Source organism: Pelophylax lessonae, assembly GCF_965119305.1.
Source record: "Pelophylax lessonae genome assembly, chromosome: 5".
Taxonomy (NCBI): Eukaryota; Metazoa; Chordata; class Amphibia; order Anura; family Ranidae; genus Pelophylax; species Pelophylax lessonae.
In genome coordinates this window covers 11,078,678-11,101,177 of record NC_138772.1, presented here as the reverse complement: position 1 = coordinate 11,101,177, position 22,500 = coordinate 11,078,678, and the positions used below count along the sequence as shown (strand labels likewise).

Sequence of the window (22,500 nt, the reverse complement as noted above, 5' to 3'; positions counted from 1 at the left end):
TTACATTCCCCTTAAATGAAGCGTAAGAATCCTTTGGGGCGTGGCTTCCAGTTGCAGGGATCCATTTTTTCTGGCGGCGGGGGCGGAGTGTAGATGAATTTTAATGAATTTTCACAATAAATTGCACATTTTTAAAAACACTGATTCATATCCATGCTGGTAAAAGATCTGCCATCAATGTATCCACTGACCATCCCCTGTAGTATATGGTTCTCTGACCATCTCCTGTAGTGTGTCTGCAGTCTCTGACCATCTCCTGTAGTATGTCTGCAGTCTCTGACCATCTCCTGTAGTATGTATGCAGTCTATGACCCTCACTTGTAGCATGTCTGCAGTCTCTGCCCATCTCCTGTATAATGCCTGCAGTATTTGCCCATCTCCTGTAGTATGTCTGCGGTCTCTGACTATCTCCTGTAGTACATCTGCAGTCTCTGACCTTCTCCTGTAGTATGTCTGCAGTCTCTGACCTTCTCCTGTAGTATGTCCTCAGTCTCTGACCTTCTCCTGTAGTATGTCTGCGGTCTCTGACTATCTCCTGTAGTATGTCCTCAGTCTCTGACCTTCTCCTGTAGTATGTCCTCAGTCTCTGACCTTCTCCTGTAGTATGTCTGCAGTCTCTGACCATCTCCTGTAGTAGGCCTGCAGTCTCTGACCTTCTCCTGTAGTATATCTGCATTCTCTGATCATCTCCTGTAGTATGTCTGCAGTCTCTGACCATCTCCTGTAGTATCCCTGCAGTGTCTGATCATCTCCTGTAGTATGTCTGCAGTCTCTGACCTTCTCCTGTAGTATCCCTGCAGTGTCTGACCTTCTCCTGTAGTATGTCTACAGTCTCTGACCATCTCCTGTAGTATGTCTGCAGTCTCTGACCATCTCCTGTAGTAGGCCTGCAGTCTCTGACCTTCTCCTGCAGTATGTCTGCAGTCTCTGACCTTCTCCTGTAGTATGTCTGCAGTCTCTGACCATCTCCTGTAGTATCCCTGCAGTCTCTGACCGTCTCCTGTACCATGTCTGCAGTCTCTGACCTTCTCCTGTAGTATGTCTGCAGTCTCTGACCTTCTCCTGTAGTATGTCTGCATTCTCTGACCATCTCCTGTAGTATGTCTGCAGTCTCTGACCATCTCCTGTAGTATGTCTGCAGTCTCTGACCATCTCCTGTACTATGTCTGCAGTCTCTGACCATCTTCTATACTATATCTGCAGTCTCTGACTGTCTCCTGTATTATGTCTGCAGTCTCTAACCATCTCCTGTACTAGGTCTGCAGTCTCTGACAATCTCCTGTAGTGTGTCTGCAGTCTCTGAATGTCTCCTGTAGTATGTCTGCAGTCTTTGACCATCTCCTGTACTATATCTGCAGTCTCTGACCATCTCCTGTACTATGTCTGCAGTCTCTGACCATCCCCTGTACCATGTCTGCAGTCTCTGACCATCTCCTGTACTATATCTGCAGTCTCTGACTGTCTCCTGTACCATGTCTGCAGTCTCTGACCATCTCCTGTACTATATCTGCAGTCTCTGACCATCTCCTGTACTATGTCTGCAGTCTCTGATCATCTCCTGTACTATGTCTGCAGTCTCTGACCGTCTCCTGTACTGTGTCTGCAGTCTCTGACCATCTCATGTAGTATGTCTGCAGTATCTGACCATCTCCTGTACTATGTCTGCATTCTCTGACCATCTCCTGTAGTATGTCTGCAGTCTCTGACCATCTCCTGTAGTATGTCTGCAGTCTCTGACCATCTCCTGTAGTATGTCTGCAGTCTCTGACAGTCTCCTGTACTATGTCTGCAGTCTCTGACCGTCTCCTGTAGTATGTCTACAGTCTCGGACCGTCTCCTGTACTATGAATGCAATCTCTGATCATCTCCTGTATCATGCCCAGTCTGACTATATCTTGTTGTGTGTCTACTGTCTCTAAAACTGAATATTCACTGAATTTTATGTGTTGCCCTTTGGTAATATTGGGGGCCGCACTTGAGGTCCCCCGCCGCCCCTCCACCCCCCGGTATGAGGAAAGGTGACCACCAGTGATCTAGATCCTATAATGGTGGGGATTGGAGGAGGGGGATTTGCTGTTGCAGTAGTCACATTATGGTGCATTGCTTTATCGCTCTCTTCTTTCCCATACAGATGGCTGAGAAAACAGTTTGAGGCGATGGACAGGGGGCGTGACGGCAGGTAACGTAATTTCATTGTATTGGTGGGGTGGTGCTAATTATTTGCAAAGTCAATAAAAAAAAAAAGGCCTGAAACATGAAACTATAGGAAAGCAGATGATGATGATGTACATATATTGTGTTTTTTTTTTTGTACATCCATTACTGAGATTTACACAGCTCAGCACAATCATGCTGGTGATCTGATTTTTCTCTGCTGCATTTGAGCAATACAGCCTGGTCAGTTCCCGCCCACCCAGCCTGTGATTGGAGGATGAAGGAGCATTAGTTACCCCTCTGCTCTCTCCTCCTGTCAGCATGTTCCCTGTTAGCACATGTGCATGCAGAGCACCTGATTGGCTTCCAGTATTGCCCCTCCCACTCCAAGTCCTGCAGTGCTGGGTCTTACCAGAGTTTGATACCAGTGTGAGACTTCCTGTAATAAAGATCACTCACTGCTGCTCTCCATCCTTGTGCAGGGAGACTGGTCTTGTTTCCAACCCCTCCTGTAGTTTTCTGTAGTGGATGGGTCTGGTGAGCTCCTCCCACAGCTCTGTGCTCTCTCCTTGTGCAGGGTGACTGGTATTGTCTCCGGCCCCTCCTGTAGTTTTCTGTAGTGGGTGGGGTCTGGTGGGCCCCTCCTACAGCCCTTCTCTCTCTCGTTATGCTCTCTCTCACCATCTCCTGCAGTATGTCTGCAGTCTCTGACCATCTCCTGTATCATGTCCTACTTCTCTGACCATCTCCTGTAGTATGTCCTCAGTCTCTGACCATCTCCTGTAGTATGTCCTCAGTCTCTGACCGTCTCCTGTAGCATGTCTGCAGTCTCTGACCATCTCCTGTAGTATGTCCTCAGTCTCTGACCATCTCCTGTAGCATGTCTGCAGTCTCTGACCATCTCCTGTAGTATGTCCTCAGTCTCTGACCATCTCCTGTAGTATGTCTGCAGTCTCTGACCATCTCCTGCAGTACGTCTGCAGTCACTGACCATCTCCTGTAGTATGTCTGCAGTCTCTGACCATCTCCTGTAGTATGTCTGCAGTCTCTGACCATCTCCTGTAGTACGTCTGCAGTCTCTGACCATCTCCTGTAGTATGTCCTCAGTCTCTGACCATCTCCTGTAGTATGTCAGTCTCTGACCATCTCCTGTAGTATGTCTGCAGTCTCTGACCATCTTCTGTAGTATGTCTGCAGTCTCTGACCATCTCCTGCAGTACGTCTGCAGTCACTGACCATCTCCTGTAGTATGTCTGCAGTCTCTGACCATCTCCTGTAGTATGTCCTCAGTCTCTGACCATCTCCTGTAGTATGTCTGCAGTCTCTGACCATCTCCTGTAGTACGTCTGCAGTCTCTGACCATCTCCTGTAGTATGTCCTCAGTCTCTGACCATCTCCTGTAGTATGTCAGTCTCTGACCATCTCCTGTAGTATGTCTGCAGTCTCTGACCATCTTCTGTAGTATGTCTGCAGTCTCTGACCATCTCCTGTAGTATGTCCTCAGTCTCTGACCATCTCCTGTAGTATGTCCTCAGTCTCTGACCATCTCCTGTAGTATGTCCTCAGTCTCTGACCATCTCCTGTATCATGTCCTCAGTCTCTGACCATCTCCTGTAGTATGTCTGCAGTCTCTGACCATCTCCTGTAGTATGTCCTCAGTCTCTGACCATCTCCTGTAGTACGTCTGCAGTCACTGACCATCTCCTGTAGTATGTCTGCAGTCTCTGACCATCTCCTGTAGTATGTCCTCAGTCTCTGACCATCTCCTGTAGTATGTCAGTCTCTGACCATCTCCTGTAGTATGTCTGCAGTCTCTGACCATCTCCTGTATCATGTCCTACTTCTCTGACCGTCTCCTGCAGTACGTCTGCAGTCTCTGACCATCTCCTGTAGTATGTCTGCAGTCTCTGACCATCTCCTGTAGTATGTCAGTCTCTGACCATCTCCTGTAGTATGTCTGCAGTCTCTGACCATCTCCTGTATCATGTCCTACTTCTCTGACCGTCTCCTGCAGTACGTCTGCAGTCTCTGACCATCTCCTGTAGTATGTCCGCAGTCTCTGACCATCTCCTGTAGTATGTCTGCAGTCTCTGACCATCTTCTGTAGTATGTCTGCAGTCTCTGACCATCTCCTGTAGTATGTCCTCAGTCTCTGACCATCTCCTGTAGTATGTCCTCAGTCTCTGACCATCTCCTGTATCATGTCCTCAGTCTCTGACCATCTCCTGTAGTATGTCTGCAGTCTCTGACCATCTCCTGTAGTATGTCCTCAGTCTCTGACCATCTCCTGTAGTACGTCTGCAGTCACTGACCATCTCCTGTAGTATGTCTGCAGTCTCTGACCATCTCCTGTAGTATGTCCTCAGTCTCTGACCATCTCCTGTAGTATGTCAGTCTCTGACCATCTCCTGTAGTATGTCTGCAGTCTCTGACCATCTCCTGTATCATGTCCTACTTCTCTGACCGTCTCCTGCAGTACGTCTGCAGTCTCTGACCATCTCCTGTAGTATGTCTGCAGTCTCTGACCATCTCCTGTAGTATGTCCGCAGTCTCTGACCATCTCCTGTAGTATGTCTGCAGTCTCTGACCATCTTCTGTAGTATGTCTGCAGTCTCTGACCATCTCCTGTAGTATGTCCTCAGTCTCTGACCATCTCCTGTAGTATGTCCTCAGTCTCTGACCATCTCCTGTATCATGTCCTCAGTCTCTGACCATCTCCTGTAGTATGTCTGCAGTCTCTGACCATCTCCTGTAGTATGTCCTCAGTCTCTGACCATCTCCTGTAGTACGTCTGCAGTCACTGACCATCTCCTGTAGTATGTCTGCAGTCTCTGACCGTCTCCTGCAGTACGTCTGCAGTCTCTGACCATCTCCTGTAGTATGTCTGCAGTCTCTGACCATCTCCTGTAGTATGTCCTCAGTCTCTGACCATCTCCTGTATCATGTCCTCAGTCTCTGACCATATCCTGTAGTATGTCTGCAGTCTCTGACCATCTCCTGTAGTATGTCCTCAGTCTCTGACCATCTCCTGTAGTACGTCTGCAGTCTCTGACCATCTCCTGTAGTATGTCCTCAGTCTCTGACCATCTCCTGTAGTATGTCTGCAGTCTCTGACCGTCTCCTGCAGTATGTCCTCAGTCTCTGACCATCTCCTGTAGTATGTCTGCAGTCTCTGACCATCTCTTGTATTATGTCCTCAGTCTCTGACCATCTCTTGTATCATGTCCTCAGTCTCTGACCATCTTCTGTAGTATGTCTGCAGTCTCTGCCCATCTCCTGTAGTATGTCCTCAGTCTCTGACCATCTCCTGTAGTATGTCTGCAGTCTCTGCCCATCTCCTGTAGTATGTCCTCAGTCTCTGACCATCTCCTGTAGTATGTCCTCAGTCTCTGACCATCTCCTGTAGTATGTCTGCAGTCTCTGACCATCTCCTGTAGTATGTCCTCAGTCTCTGACCGTCTCCTATAGTATGTCCTCAGTCTCTGACCATCTCCTGTAGTATTGAATGGAAAAGGGGGGTGTGAAGTCGCCTAGTTTTTCAAAGAAAGTTGATCTGCTGCCTCTTTTAAATGTGTGTGCAAAATGTAAACGAATGATGATATAAAGATGAAGGGGCGCTGATGCATACAGTGTCACAAATAAAATTGTAGAAGTTGTAAATTTTCCAACAGTGTATAAACAATAAATTATAAATATACGGTGAAACCAATATATATATATATTTGTGTACAGTGCTTAAACCAGGCCTCGGTACGCCATGTTCCAATGAGTAATCCCGATTTAGTGAAGAGATACGTGCTAAAAAGTGATAAAATAAATCAAAGCAATTCAGTACATTAAAAAAAGAACAAAATGAAACCAAATCTACGTGTGCGGTACCAGGTCCAGAGTGCCTGGTCTATATAATTATGGTGCTGGAGTGATGGACTGAATCCAAACAAATGTGAAATGATGTACACTGGTGGTATTCGTATCTATCAGTGCCAATCCCCCCTCCCCCTCCCATAGACGACGTCCCCGCCATATTATGGACCTAGCAAGGGAGGACACATCATCAGTCCCTGCCAGAATCCCGGCCGCGCTCCATAAACAGGACGCCTGGCAGGAAGTGATAGGAGACTGCGACAGGAAGTGGAATGAATCCCGCTCAGGAAATGGGGAGATCTGGAGATGAGAAGCCGATGGAAAGTCTGAGCTCAGCTCCCAGTGTGTGTGGGGGAGTGGGGGGGGGGGGGAGTAAGCAGGCCCAGGATGAGAGACCCCCCCACCCCCCCCACCATTTAATGCTTCTTGGAGAAGCTGCACCCCAGATGTGCTGAAGACGGCGCGTTCCCCGGCCGCAGAGTCAGCGCCACATGTGCGTCTGAGTGCCAGAGATCACAGATTTATCTAATAAGGCAGCGAGGGCGCACAGAGGGCAGCGACCCGCAGAGACCGCACAGAGGGCAGCGACCCGCAGAGACCGCACAGAGGGCAGCGACCCACAGAGACCGCACAGAGGACAGCGACCCGCAGAGAACGCACAGAGGGCAGCGACCCACAGAGACCGCACAGAGGACAGCGACCCGCAGAGAACGCACAGAGGGCAGCGACGAGCAGTGACCCGCAGAGACCGCACAAAGGGCAGCGACCCGCAGAGACCGCACAGAGGGCAGCGACCGGCAGAGACCGCACAGAGGGCAGCGACCAGCAGAGACCGCGCAGAGACCGCACAGAGAGCAGTGACCCGCAGAGACCGCACAAAGGGCAGCGACCCGCAGAGACCGCACAGAGGGCAGCGACCGGCAGAGACCGCACAGAGGGCAGCGACCGGCAGAGACCGCACAGAGGGCAGCGACCGGCAGAGACCGCACAGAGGGCAGCGACCGGCAGAGACCGCACGGAGGGCAGCGACCGGCAGAGACCGCACGGAGGGCAGCGACCGGCAGAGACCGCACAGAGGGCAGCGACCGGCAGAGACCGCACGGAGGGCAGCGACCCACAGAGACCGCACAGAGGACAGCGACCCGCAGAGAACGCACAGAGGGCAGCGACGAGCAGTGACCCGCAGAGACCGCACAAAGGGCAGCGACCCGCAGAGACCGCACAGAGGGCAGCGACCGGCAGAGACCGCACAGAGGGCAGCGACCAGCAGAGACCGCACGGAGGGCAGCGACCGGCAGAGACCGCACGGAGGGCAGCGACCGGCAGAGACCGCACAGAGGACAGCGACCCGCAGAGAACGCACAGAGGGCAGCGACCCACAGAGACCGCACAGAGGACAGCGACCCGCAGAGAACGCACAGAGGGCAGCGACGAGCAGTGACCCGCAGAGACCGCACAAAGGGCAGCGACCCGCAGAGACCGCACAGAGGGCAGCGACCGGCAGAGACCGCACAGAGGACAGCGACCCGCAGAGAACGCACAGAGGGCAGCGACCCACAGAGACCGCACAGAGGACAGCGACCCGCAGAGAACGCACAGAGGGCAGCGACGAGCAGTGACCCGCAGAGACCGCACAAAGGGCAGCGACCCGCAGAGACCGCACAGAGGGCAGCGACCGGCAGAGACCGCACAGAGGGCAGCGACCGGCAGAGACCGCACAGAGAGCAGCGACCCGCAGAGACCGCACAAAGGGCAGCGACCAGCAGAGACCGCGCAGAGACCGCACAGAGAGCAGTGACCCGCAGAGACCGCACAAAGGGCAGCGACCCGCAGAGACCGCACAGAGGGCAGCGACCGGCAGAGACCGCACAGAGGGCAGCGACCGGCAGAGACCGCACAGAGGGCAGCGACCGGCAGAGACCGCACGGAGGGCAGCGACCGGCAGAGACCGCACGGAGGGCAGCGACCGGCAGAGACCGCACAGAGGGCAGCGACCGGCAGAGACCGCACGGAGGGCAGCGACCGGCAGAGACCGCACAGAGGGCAGCGACCGGCAGAGACCGCACGGAGGGCAGCGACCGGCAGAGACCGCACGGAGGGCAGCGACCGCAGTGCACTATGGGGGCTCATTCACACCATCTCAACACATTCCCAGTGCACAGGGAGGCACTTTATCTTCTATCCTATGGCTTCCGTTCTCACATACTGTACACGCTGCGTTAGAGTGCACTGGAAAAAATGTAGGACGCATTTTTGCGCAGCATTTTAGGACACACTATGATGCATCACAACACTAAATAAAGTTTAAATTAAAAAAAAAAATAAAGTGAGCACTGGAATGCATTCTAACCAGCGCATGTGCGTTATGCTCACTTCAATGCATTCCTGCTGGTGGGAATGACCCCTGACCCCTTCCAACTGTCACTGAAGTAAGGCTTACAACACCAACAGCGGGTATTTTATACACACGGGGACATTATGGAAGGGGTTGAACCTCCGCCAGAGGCGAAGGGGTTGAACTAGGGATAGACCGTTATGTTTTTTTCAGGGCCGATACCGATATTTTGGTCACAACGTATTGGTATCAGCCGATATTTTGTACATTTAAAGTTTTGAAAAATAGACAATTTTTGACACAAATCTGGTACTGAACATGTTAATTTTTGTTTAATGCTTAATGGCTGGCACCCTGTGGTGGGTGGCTGGCTGGCTGGCTCCCTGCGGTGGGTGGCTGGCTGGCACATTGTGGTGGTTGGCTGACTGTCTGGCACCCTGTGGTGGGTGGGTGGGTGGCTGGCTGGCTTGCTGGCACCCTGTGGTGGATGGCTGTCTGGCACCCTGTGGTGGCTGGCTGGCTGGCACATTGTGGTGGATGGCTGGCTTTCTGGCACCCTGTGGTGTGTGGGTGGCTGGCTGGCACCCTGAAGTGGGTGGCTGACTGGCTAGCTCCCTGTGGGGGGTGGCTGGCTTGCTGGCACCCTGTGGTGGATGGCTGTCTGGCACCCTGTGGTAGGGGGCTGTCTGGCACCCTTTGGTGGGTGGCTGGCTGGAAACCTGAGGTGGGTGGCTGACTGGCTGGCTCCCTGCGGTGGGTGGCTGGCTGGCACATTGTGGTGGGTGGCTGGCTGTCTGGCACCCTGTGGTGGGTGGGTGGCTGACTGGCTGACTCCCTGTGGTGGGTGGCTGGCTTGCTGGCACCCTGTGGTGGATGGCTGTCTGGCACCCTGTGGTGGATGGCTGTCTGGCACCCTGTGGTGGGTGGCTGGCTGGCACCCTGTGGTGGCTGGTTGGCTGGCACATTGTGGTGGATGGCTGGCTGGCACCCTGTGGTAGGTGGCTGGCTTGCTGGCACCCTGTGGTGGGTGGCTGGCTGGCACCCTGTGGTAGGTGGGTGGCTGGTTCAGGGCCTGTGAGCAGCTGGCTGGTACAGGGCCTGTGCGTGGCTGGCTGGCTGGCACCCTGTGGTGGGTGGGTGGTTGGCTGGCTGGCTGGCACCCTGTGGTGGGTGGGTGGCTGGCACAGGGGTTGTGGGTTCCTGGCTGGTACAGGGCCTGTGGGTGGCTGGCTGGTACAGTGCCTGTGGTTGGCTGGTACAGGGCCTTTGGGTGGCTGCAGTGTTAATTTTGGCAGCAAATTTCAATTTAGTTTTAGTCTTAGTCTTAGGACTAAAATGGCATTTTAGTTTTAGTACTATTTTAGTCTTCTGCAAGTGTTTTAGTTTTAGTCGTATTTAGTCGACTAAAACTCCAGTATATTTTAGTCGACTAAAACGCCCTACATTTTAGTCGACTAAAACTCATTTTAGTCATCTATAATCAAATGGGTGTAGTTCAATTGTAATTTGTAATGCATTATTTAAGCATTTCTCTACAATTTCCAAACTCATTATATACTACTGCTGGTCCTGGAGTGAAAAATCTAATATGTTATTATTTATGCTTTGAGCATGCACCAGTGTTAATTTTTGGCAGCAAATTTCAATTTAGTTTTAGTTATAGTCTTTTGACTAAAATGCCATTTTAGTTTTAGTCGTATTTTAGTCTTAAGACTAAAATGCCATTTTAGTTTTAGTCGTATTTTAGTCATCTGAATTGTGTTAGTCGACAAAAACGTTTTAGTCGGTTTTAGTCGACGAAATTAACACTGGGTGGCTGGCTGGTACAGAGCCTATGGGTGGCTGGCTGGCTCGCTGGTACAGGGCCTGTGGGTGTTGGTGGCTGGCACTGGGCTGCTGTAGGTGGGTGTATTGCTGTGATACACTCCCGCGAGACTAGTCCTGACTCCAGATCAGGCTGTCCAAGGCGAGGGAGGCGGCCTAATAAGGCAGAATGACGTCACAAAAATATCGGCAATATTGACCAGTTTCGGGGCCGATACCGATATATCGGGGAAAGTGGAAGAAGGTGTAAAACTTCTGTCATTAGGGAACGGGTGGAAGCTCCATCAGTGGGGAACTGGTAGAAGCTATGTCAGTGGGGAACAGGTAGAACCTCTGTCAGGGGGAAAGGGCTAGAACTTCTGTTAGGGGGGAAAGGGGTAGACCCTTTGTCAATAGGTAAGGGGTTGAACCTCTGTCGGGGGGAGGGGAAGAACCTCTGTCAGTAGGGAAGGGGAAGAACCTCTGTCAGTAGGGAAGGGGAAGAACCTCTGTCAGTAGGGAAGGGGTAGAACTTCCGTCAGTGGCGAAGGGTTAGAAGCTCCATCAGTAGGGAAGGGCAGAAGCTCTATTAGTAGGGAACAGGTAGAAGCTCCGTTAGTGATTAAGGGGTTGAACCTCCGTCAGGGGGAAACTGAATGAACCTCCGTCAAGCGCCAAAGGGAATGAACCTCCGTCAGCGGCGAAGGGGTTGAACATCTGTCAGTGGCGAAGAGGTAGAATTTCCATCAGTGGAAGAAGGGGTAAAACTTCTGTCAGTAAGGAATGGATAATAGCTCCGTCAGTGGGGAACGGGAAGAAGCTCCGTCAGTGGGGAAGGGCTAGAATCTCTGTCAGGGGGCAAGGAGTAGAACATCTGTTAGGGGGGAAAGGGGCAGAACCTCTGTCAGGGGGGAGGGGGTAGAATCTCTGTCAGGGGGGAGGGGGTAGAACCTCCGTCAGTGGGGAATGGGTAGAACCTCCGTCAGTGGGGAAGGGGTAGAACCTCCGTCAGTGGGGAGGGGGTTGAAGCTCTGTCAGTGGGGAAGGGGTCGAAGCTTTGTCAGTGGGAAAGGGGTAGAAGCTCTGTCAGTGGGGAAGGGGTAGAAGCTCCGTCAGTGGGGAAGGGGTAGAAGCTCCGTCAGTGGGGAAGGGGTAGAAGCTCTGTCAGTGGGGAAGGGGTAGAAGCTTCGTCAGTGGGGAAATGGGTAGAAGCTCCGTCAGTGGGGAACGGGTAGAAGCTCCGTCAGTGGGGAACAGGTAGAAGCTCCGTCAGTGGGGAACGGGTAGAAGCTCCGTCAGTGGGGAACTGGTAGAAGCTTCGTCAGTGGGGAACTGGTAGAAGCTCCGTCAGTGGGGAACGGGTAGAAGCTCCGTCAGTGGGGAACGGGTAGAAGCTCCGTCAGTGGGGAAGGGGTAGAAGCTCCGTCAGTGGGGAATGGGTAGAAGCTCCATCAGTGGGGAACGGGTAGAAGCTCCGTCAGTGGGGAACGGGTAGAACCTCTGTCAGTGGGGAACGGGTAGAACCTCTGTCAGGGGGTAAAGGGGTAGAACCTCTGTCAGGGGGTAAAGGGGTAGAACCTCTGTCAGGGGGTAAAGGGGTAGAACCTCTGTCAGGGGGGAAGGGGTAGAACCTCTGTGAGGGGGGAAGGGGTAGAACCTCTGTGAGGGGGGAAGGGGTAGAACCTCCATCAGTGGAGAAGGGGGTAGAAGCTCCGTCAGTAGGGAAATGGTAAAACCTCTGTCAGTAAGGAAAGGGGTAGAACCTCTATCAGGAGGGAAGGGGTAGAACCTCTATCAGGAGGGAAGGGGTAGAACCTCTATCAGGAGGGAAGGGGTAGAACCTCTGTCAATAGGGAAGGAGTAGAACCTCTGTCAGTAGGGAAGGGGTAGAACCTCTGACAGTAGGGAAGAGGTTATTATTGTAATAAATAATGGTTCTTATTTGTGTTTCCAGCGTCTCCTTGAAGGATCTGAAGGCTTTCCTTCCCCAGGTGAACTATCGAGTGCCTAATATGAGGTTCCTGCGGGACAAATTGCAGGTGAGCGAGAACTTGGACAAGGTCTGTACATCTGGAAAATAAATGTTGTATTTTACTGTGTGATGTTTCAACCACATGTGTCAAACACAAGGCCCGCGGGCCGAATCCGGCCCTCCAGGCAATTTCATGTGGCCCTCACACCTCTTCTAGAGCTGCAGTAGAGCTCCAGCCCTTCTTTGGGCCTCCTCGCTCTGCCCCCAGCTTCTTCCCAGCAGCAGCACAAGGTAAGGGGGTGCACTTTGATGTAAGGGAGGATGCGGGGGGACTCTTGACATTTGATGTAAGGGGGTTGGGACACTCTGGACTTCTAGTATTACAGATACAACCGGGCCCTTTGAAGCCAATCATAATGCTGATGCGGCCCTCGATGAAGTGGAGTTTGACACCCCTTAGAGCCCTGATACCCAACTTGTGGGCCAGGGGCCACATGTCACCATTTGGTACTTGTACAGACCTCGAGGACATTGATTTGTAAGGGTAATAGCAGAGATCTCTATTAGCCTCAAATATCATGTTCTCAGTCTCAGTGTCTTCTGTAGCATTCCCTCAGTCTCTCCATGTCTCCTGCAGCATGTTCTCTGGCTGCCCATGTCTCCTGCAGAGTTTCCTCAGTCTCTCCATTTATCCTGCAGCAGGTCCTCAGTCTCTCCGTGTCTCCTGCCACATGTCCTCAGTCCCCCCATGTCTCCTGCCGAATGTCTTCAGTCTCTCCATGCCTCCTGCAGAATGCTCTCAGTCTCCCCTTGTCTCCTGCAGCATGTCCTCAGTCTCTCCATGTCTCCTGTTGTATGTCTTCAGTCTCTCCATGTATCCTGCTGGATGCTCTCAGTCTCTCCATGTCTCCTGCAGAATGCTCTCAGTCTCTCCATGTCTCCTGACGCATGTCCTCAGTCTCTCTATGTCTCCTGCCGCATGTCCTCAGTCTCTCCATGTCTCCTGCCGCATGTCCTCAGTCTTTCCATGTCTCCTGCCGCATGTCCTCAGTCTCTCCATGTCTCCTGCCGCTTGTCTTCAATCTATCCATGTCTCCTCATGCATGTCCTCGGTCTCTCCGTGTCTCCTGCCGCATGCCTTCAGTCTCTCCATGTATCCTGCTGGATGCTCTCAGTCTCTCCATGTCTCCTGCCGCATGTCTTCAGTCTCTCCATGTATCCTGCTGGATGCTCTCAGTCTCTCCATGTCTCCTGCCGCATGTCTTCAGTCTCTCCATGTATCCTGCTGGATGCTCTCAGTCTCTCCATGTCTCCTGCCGCATGTCCTCAGTCCATGTCTCCTGCTGCATGTCTTCAGTCTCTCCATGTATCCTGCTGGATGCTCTCAGTCTCTCCATGTCTCCTGCAGAATGCTCTCAGTCTCTCCATGTCTCCTGCCGCATGTCTTCAGTCTCTACATGTATCCTGCTGGATGCTCTCAGTCTCTCCATGTCTCCTGCCGCATGTCTTCAGTCTCTCCATGTATCCTGCTGGATGCTCTCAGTCTCTCCATGTCTCCTGCCGCATGTCTTCAGTCTCTCCATGTATCCTGCTGGATGCTCTCAGTCTCTCCATGCCTCCTGCAGCATGTCCTCAGTCTCTCCATGTCTCCTGCAGCATGTCTTCAGTCTCTCCATGTATCCTGCTGGATGCTCTCAGTCTCTCCATGTCTCCTGCAGAATGCTCTCAGTCTCTCCATGTCTCCTGCAGAATGCTCTCAGTCTCTCCATGTCTCCTGACGCATGTCCTCAGTCTCTCTATGTCTCCTGCCGCAGGTCTTCAGTCTCTCTATGTCTCCTGCCGCAGGTCTTCAGTCTCTCTATGTCTCCTGCCGCAGGTCTTCAGTCTCTCTATGTCTCCTGCCGCATGTCTTCAGTCTCTCCATGTATCCTGCTGGATGCTCTCAGTCTCTCCATGTCTCCTGCCGCATGTCTTCAGTCTCTCCATGTATCCTGCTGGATGCTCTCAGTCTCTCCATGTCTCCTGCAGCATGTCCTCAGTCCATGTCTCCTGCTGCATGTCTTCAGTCTCTCCATGTATCCTGCTGGATGCTCTCAGTCTCTCCATGTCTCCTGCCGCATGTCTTCAGTCTCTCCATGTATCCTGCTGGATGCTCTGTCTCTCCATGTCTCCTGCAGCATGTCCTCAGTCCATGTCTCCTGCTGCATGTCTTCAGTCTCTCCATGTATCCTGCTGGATGCTCTGTCCCTCCATGTCTCCTGCAGAATGCTCTCAGTCTCTCCATGTGTCCTGACGCATGTCCTCAGTCTCTCTATAGCCCCGTACACACGTACCGATTGTCGGCCGTAAATATTCGGCCGCCGAACGATCGGCCGATTGTCGGCTTGTTAGTATGATGCTTCCGACAGCGCATTTTCGGCCGAACAGAATCTGTCCTGCAGGCATTAAAATTTTTGTACGCTGACAACAGAACGGCCGATTGTTCACCAGTCAGTACAGAATTCGGCCGACAAACAGCCGATTAGCACGACTGGGCATGCTCAGAAAAGAAAAAAGACACGGAAAGTTAACCATCACATGACATCACTTCTGCAGTCGGCTGTTGTTGGCAGACAAAATTTGTGTGCAGTCTTTTGCAGTTTTCAGCAGACAGGACAGCACCGGACAAAAGACGCCCGATCGTTCGGCCGACAATCGGTACGTGTGTACGGGGCTTATGTCTCCTGCCGCATGTCCTTAGTCTCTCCATGTCTCCTGCCGCATTTCCTCAGTCTCTCCATGTCTTCTGCCGCATGTCCTCAGTCTCTCCATGTCTCCTGCCGCTTGTCTTCAATCTATCCATGTGCAAATTAAATAAAATAACGTGACTGGTAAATAGGGGGGAATAATTTAAAAAATTTAAATTTGCACAGGTCACTTTAATCATTGGGGACTATTTGAGTTACTTTCCAAGCACGATTGCACATAGATCTATATGTATTATGTTGTATTAAGTTTTATACACTTATACTGTATTATTATTGTCAGCATTCACTTTAGCACTTGTCACGTTATATAGATATATCACTTATGCACGGTTATAATTGTTTATGATTATTTATTGGTTATATCACACTTGTGCAATATTTTACCTGACATTCAAGTGTCATTTACATCCATTTTCTATATATACAGCATTAGGCACCTTAAGGGTGAATTACACATACTTGGCACTTTGACACAATAGCTACCTCATTTATATATTGGGTTTATACCTGTTATACGTGACTAGTGATAGCACTAACAAATAACCCCCCTTTCTTGGACCATTAGACAGCGCCACCCCCTACCTCTTTCTTATACGCCATATAGTCTTCAGACTATATTATAGGGAGGCAGCAGTCTTTACTATATATCCAATTAAGCCTGAGGCGCGGAGTTTCCCAACTCATTCAATCTATCCATGTCTCCTGATGCATGTCTTCAGTCTCTCCATGTCTCCTGCAGCATGTCCCCAGTCTCTCCATGTCTCCTGCAGTATGTCCTCAGTCTCTCCATGTCTCCTGCAGCATGTCCCCAGTCTCTCCATGTCTCCTGCAGTATGTCCTCAGTCTCTCCATGTCTCCTGCAGCATGTCCCCAGTCTCTCCATGTCTCCTGCAGTATGTCCTCAGTCTCTCCATGTCTCCTGCAGCATGTCCCCAGTCTCTCCATGTCTCCTGCAGCATGTCCCCAGTCTCTCCATGTCTCCTGCAGCATGTCCCCAGTCTCTCCATGTCTCCTGCAGCATGTCCCCAGTCTCTCCATGTCTCCTGCAGCATGTCCCCAGTCTCTCCATGTCTCCTGCAGCATGTCCCCAGTCTCTCCATGTCTCCTGCAGTATGTCCTCAGTCTCTCCATGTCCTCTGCAGCATGTCCCCAGTCTCACTCTTTTCGTTAGCACTTCATGCAATAAACTTTTTTTTTTTTTTTGGCTTTTTGTTGACCTTGAGGGCCACATTTGAAGCCCCCCTATACCCCATAATGTGACAACTGCTGCATAAGAGTCTTGTGTTGAGTCAGGCTGATGATGATACATGCACTGATTCTGAGGAAGCAGATACTGAATATGTAACGAGCAATTCTGACCAATTTTTAGGAACTTTTTGGAATTTTTTTGTATAGGAACACATTTTACACAATACCTGCACACACTGATTTTGTACATTATTATTATAATATGGACTATAAAAGACCCCAGATCCCTGTATTGGGGACACACCCTCAGGATTATAGAAGTGACTGCATAGGTAAACCCAGCCTATAGAATCTCATATACGCTTTGTCAGGATCCGAGGGGTTAACGGGGGCTGGGAGACACTTCAGTCAACATAAAGTTGGCTTTATTCAGCAAAAACAGGAAAATAATGACAGACTTCACGGGCGACTCAAAATAACACAAGGAACTCTTCTTATCAGTACAGCGCAGTCTCTATAAATCACCAGCCAAAACATCCACAATATTGCCAAAGTCCCGGCTACTTAAGGTGACCACATTTTTAAAATGGAATCCCGGGGCATATTTTTGTGTATTGGAAAATTGCACAGGACTACATAATACACAGAGCGCTGGGTGCAGGACTACATAATACACAGAGCGCTGGGTGCAGGACTACATAATACACAGAGCGCTGGGTGCAGGACTACATAATACACAGAGTGCTGGGTGCAGGACTACATAATACACAGAGCGCTGAGCACAGGACTACATAATACACAGAGCGCTGGGTGCAGGACTACATAATACACAGAGTGCTGGGTACAGGACTACATAATACACAGAGCGCTGGGTGCAGGACTACATAATACACAGAGCGCTGGGCACAGGACTACATAATACACAGAGCGCTGGGTGCAGGACTACATAATACACAGAGCGCTGGGCACAGGACTACATAATACACAGAGCGCTGGGCACAGGACTACATAATACACAGAGTGCTGGGCACAGGACTACATAATACACAGAGTGCTGGGTGCAGGACTACATAATACACAGAGCGCTGGGTACAGGACTACATAATACACAGCGCGCTGGGTGCAGGACTACATAATACAGAGTGCTGGGTGCAGGACTACATAATACACAGAGCGCTGGGTACAGGACTGCATAATACACAGAGCGCTGGGTACAGGCTTTCATGTGTCTTACACTGAGGAGAGGCTTCCGTCGGGCCACTCTGCCATAAAGCCCCGACTGGTGGAGGGCTGCAGTGATGGTTGACTTTCTACAACTTTCTCCCATCTCCTGACTGCATCTCTGGAGCTCAGCCACAGTGATCTTTGGGTTCTTTACCTCTCTCACCAAGGCTCTTCTCCCCCGATAGCTCAGTTTGGCCGGACGGCCAGCTCTAGGAAGGGTTCTGGTCGTCCCAAACGTCTTCCATTTGAGGATTATGGAGGCCACTGTGCTCTTAGGAACCTTAAGTGCAGCAGAAATCTTTTTGTAACCTTGGCCAGATCTGTGCCTTGCCACAATTCTGTCTCTGAGCTCTTCAGGCAGTTCCTTTGACCTCATGATTCTCATTTGCTCTGACATGCATTGTGATCTGGAAGGTCTTATATAGACAGGTGTGTGGCTTTCCTAATCAAGTCCAATCAGTATAATCAAACACAGCTGGACTCAAATGAAGGTGTAGAACCATCTCAAGGATGATCAGAAGAAATAGAAAGCAACTGAGTTAAATATATGAGTGTCACAGCAAAGGGTCTGAATACTTAGGACCATGTGATATTTCAGTTTTTCTTTTTTAATAAATCTGCAACAATGTCAACAATTCTGTGTTTTTCTGTCAGTATGGGGTGCTATGTGTACATTCATGAGGAAGAAGAATGAACTTAAATGATTTTAGCAAATGGCTGCAATATAACAAAGAGTGAAAACTTTAAGGGGGTCTGAATACTTTTCGTACCCACTGTATATATATATATATATATATATATATATATATTTTTTTTTTAGCAGAGACCCTAGAGAATAAAATGGGGATCGTTGCAATATTTTTTTTTATCACACCGTATTTGCACAGCTGTCTTACAAACACAATTTTTGGGGAAAAAATACACTATTTTGAATAAAAAAAAAAAAAGAAAACAGTAAAGTTAGCCCAATTGTTTTCCATAATGTGAAAGATGATGTTACGCCGAGTAAATAGATACCCAACATGTCATGCTTCAAAATTGCGCATGCTCGTGGAATGGCGACAAACATTGGTACTTAAAAATCCCCATAGGCGACAATTTAAAAATTTCTACAGGTTACCAGTTTAGAGTTACAGAGGAGGTCTGGGGATAGAATTATTGCTCTCACTCTAACGATCGTGAGGATACCTCACATGTGTGGTTTGAACACTGTTTACATATGTGGGCGCGACTTGCGTTTGCGTTCGCTTCTGCGTCTGAGCTAACGGGGATGGGGCACTTAAATTTATTTTTTTTTCCTATTTATTTTATCTTTTATTTTTTATTTTTACACAGTTTAAAAAAAAATATAATAATTTTTGATCACTTTTATTCCTATTACGAGGAATGTAAACATCCCTTGCGTATGCGTACACTTCTGTATGCGAGCTAACGGTGACGGAGCGCTTTCATTTTTTTTTTTTCCTATTTATTTTATCTTTTATTTTTTATTTTTATACTGTCCTTTTTAAAAAAAAAAAAATGTTTTTGATCACTTTTATTCCTATTACAACCAATGTAAACCTGTAATAGAAATAGGCAGGACAGGTCCTCTTTAACCACTTTAGGACCGCTCACTGTGCTGCTACGTCGCTGGACTCCTAGTGGTCTCGGCGGCGCGCGCGCGCGCGCGCGCCACCAGAGGCTCGCTCCCGCTGTGTTTAGACACAGTGGGAGTCGGGCCGGAGGAGGAGAGGCGGCGACTGCCGCCTCTCTTCCCCGATTGTCGGGGAAAGTGTGAGAAGATCCGCCTGCTTGTGTAAACAAAGCAGGCGGATCTTCTCTGTGACAGACAGTGAGAGATCACAGGATTCAGCATAGCTGAACCAGCGATCTCTGTCTGTGTCACAGAACCCCCTCCCCCCACACACGCCAGTAAGCATGAGGCTCACATTTAACCCCTTGATCACCAACAATGTTAACCCCTTCCCTGCCAGTGTCATTAGTACAGTGACAGTGCATATTTTTAGCACTGATTACTGTAGTAATGTCACTGGTCCCCCCAAAAGTGTCAAAAATGTCAGTTAGGGGTCCGATCTGTCTGACGCAATGTCGCAGTCCCGCAAAAAATCGCAGATTGCCGCCATTACTAGTAAAAAAAAAACCAATGAAAATTACATAAATCTTTCCCGTAGTTAGTAAACGCGATAACGTTTGTGCAAACCAATCAAAATACGCTTATTGCGATTTTTTTTTTTTTTACCAAAAATATGTAGCAGAAAACAAAATGTTAAAAAATTTAGATTTTTAAATTTTTTTTGGGGAATCTTGTATATCAGAATGTGAAAAATATTTTTTTTTTTTCAAAATTGTCGCTCTTTTTTTTAAAAAAAATTAAAAATCACACAAGTGATCAAATGCCACTAAAAGAAAGCTCTATTTGTGGGGGGAAAAAAAGGACGTCAATTTCATTTTGGTTCAGCGTCGCACGACCGAACAATTGACCGTTAAAATAATGCAGTGCCGAATCGCAAAATATGGCCTGGTCAGGAAGGGGGTAAAATCTTCCGGTCTTAAAGTGGTTAAAAATACGCTCATAGAGAATTTTTTTGTCTAAGACATGTAGCTAAAGATATACATTTTGGCCTAAATATATGACAAAAATTGAATATATTGGATATTTTTTAACAGTCAAGGTAGAAAATGTCAATTTTTTCGCAAAAATTTTCGCTTTTTTTTTTTTATTAATATCGCAAAAAATGAAAAGCGCAGAGGTGATCAAATACCACCAAAAGAAAGCTCTGTTTGTGGGGAAAAAAAAGGACATACATTTAGTTTGTGTACAGCAATGCATGACCGCGCAATTGTCAGTTAAAGTCGCGCAGTGCCAAGTTGAAAAAAAGTGGCCTGGTCATTGAGCAGCAAAATCTTCTGGGGCTAAAGTGGTTAATGTGAGATCCGGGGTCAAAAAGACCTCACATCTACACTAAAACAGAAGAAAAAAATTACTTTTTTTTTCGTGATGAAAAAAAATGGGCTCTTTAAAACCGTTGCTAGGAAGTGACGTATGCAGTGCTGTATTTTGGCCTAGGCCAACAAGGCCCAGGCCTAGGGCAGCACTTTGCAGGGGGCAGCAAAAAAGCCGCCCCTTCCACCTGAGACTCTTTTGGCCACTGGTTGCTAGAGCCACCTCTCCCACCTCTCTCTCTCTCTCTCACCCCCTTTCCTCTCTTGCTCTCTCATTCACCCCCCCTCTCTCTCTCACCCCCTCCTTTCTCTCTCACTACTCTCTCTCTCTCACCCCCTCTCTCTCAGCCCCTCCTCTCTCATCCCCCCTCTCTCTCACCCCCTCTCTTTCTTTCTCTCTCACCCCCTCTATTTCTCTCTCTCTCATCCCCCCTCTCTCTCATCCCCCCTCTCTCTTATCCCTCTCTCTCTCTCATCCCCTCTCTCTCTCTCTCACTCCCCCCCCCTCATCCTCTCTCTCCCTTTCATCCCCCTCTCTCTCTCTCACCCCCCTCTCTCTCTCACCCCCCTTTCTCTCTCACCCCCCTCTCTCTCACCTCCCCTCTCTCTCTCTTACCCCCCCCTCTCATCCCTTTTCTCTCTCTCACTCCCCCTTCTTTCTCATCCCCCTCCCTCCCTCCCTCCCTCCCTCCCTCACCCACCCCCCTCTCTCTCTTTCCCATCCCCCCTCTCTCTCCTTCCCTCACTCACCCACCCCCCTCTCTCTCTCTCTCTCTCCCACCCCCTCTCACCCCCCCCCCTCTCGTGAGATTCCAGGGGTTCATGCTGGGACTTGTAGTCCTTCAATTTTGGAGGGAGTCACATCCGTTAAAAAGGAAGGAGTGGGGCAAATTTACATAGGAGTCGGAAGGGGGGTGCCCAATTTTAGTCTTGCCTAGGGCAGCACAAAACCAAAATACACCCCTGGACGTATGATGTCGCTCCGGTCCTCCAAGGCCATAGAGTGGAGTGGGGGCCATCTTGTCCAGTCTTCTGTGAATCAGTCTTCTGAGTTGTCAGATCCTTGTTAAGTGAAAAAATAAAAATAAAATAAACTAAAAACCATCCCCACCGACCCCCGATATCTGCATGTGAATAAATGCGCGCGGGGCGGGCACGTGTACATAAACGATGATTGCGTCCCACGTCACAAACGTCAGAGGGAGAGCGACAATTCTAGAAACGTAATTCATGGTTAATTCTAAACGGATGTCCTCTACAGACTTTTAAATTGTCACCTATGGAGTATTTAACCCTTTCCTTTTTTTGATCAGTTTAATCAGAGTTGTAATCAATCGGAGGATAGGGTTCTGTGTTAAAACTATTATAAAGTGTCTCATAAAGGTTTCTTTACTGTTTAATTAAAATAATAAAAAATAAAATAAAAAACTTTATTTAAAAAAAACATTTAAAATTTTATTTATTTTTAATTTTTTTTTTTTTTGAAAGAATGATTCTGAATGAGGATCTCCTCTCATCCAGACTCTGCGTCCCCGTTGTCTTTAAGGCTCCATTCACACCATGGCGTCCTGGATCGCGGGCAGAATCAGCAATAAACGTATTAGAGCAGATGGTCGGCTCTTTAACCACTTAAGCCCCGGAGGATTTGGCTGCTAAAGGACCAGGGGTTTTTTTGCGATTTTTTACTGCGTGACTTTAACGGACAATTGCGCGGTCGTGCGACGCTGTACCTAAACGAATTTGACGTCCTTTTTTTCCCACAAACAGAGCTTTCTTTTGGTGGTATTTGATCACCTGTGCGATTTTTTGATCACGCGCTATAAACAAAAAAAGAGCGTAAATTTTGCAAAAATAACAATATTTTTCACATTTTTTTATATGAAATTCCCCAAAAAAAAAAGTAAAAATCAAAATTTTTTAACATTTTTCGGCCAATTTGTTTTATGCTACCTATGTTTGGTAAAAAAAAATCGCAAAAAGCGTATTTTGATTGGTTTGCGCAAAAGTTATCGCGTTTACTAACAAAGGGAAAGATTTTTGTCATTTTTGGTGTTTTTTTTTTAACGCGTAATGGCGGCGATCTGCGATTTTTTTTTCGGTACTGCGACATTGCGGCGGACAGATCGGACCCTTGACTGACATTTTTGACACTTTTGGGGTTACCAGTGACATTACTGCAGTAATCAGTGCTATACATATGCACTGTTACTGCAAAAATGACACTGGCAGGGAAGGGGTTAACTTTATTGGACAGGGAGGGGTTAAGT

The 22,500-nt window shown here is 49.1% G+C and overlaps 1 protein-coding gene across 1 annotated transcript in view; it reads left to right on the top strand.

Moving 5' to 3' along the window:
• Positions 1-22,500, top strand: part of LOC309557077 (1-phosphatidylinositol 4,5-bisphosphate phosphodiesterase gamma-1-like) — a 232,332-nt gene that overhangs the window by 102,192 nt on the left and 107,640 nt on the right. Inside the window, exons 4-5 of the mRNA XM_082259683.1 lie at positions 2,132-2,179; positions 12,111-12,195. Coding sequence (XP_082115809.1) covers positions 2,132-2,179; positions 12,111-12,195 — 133 coding nt within the window. The remainder of the gene's footprint in view (positions 1-2,131; positions 2,180-12,110; positions 12,196-22,500) is intronic.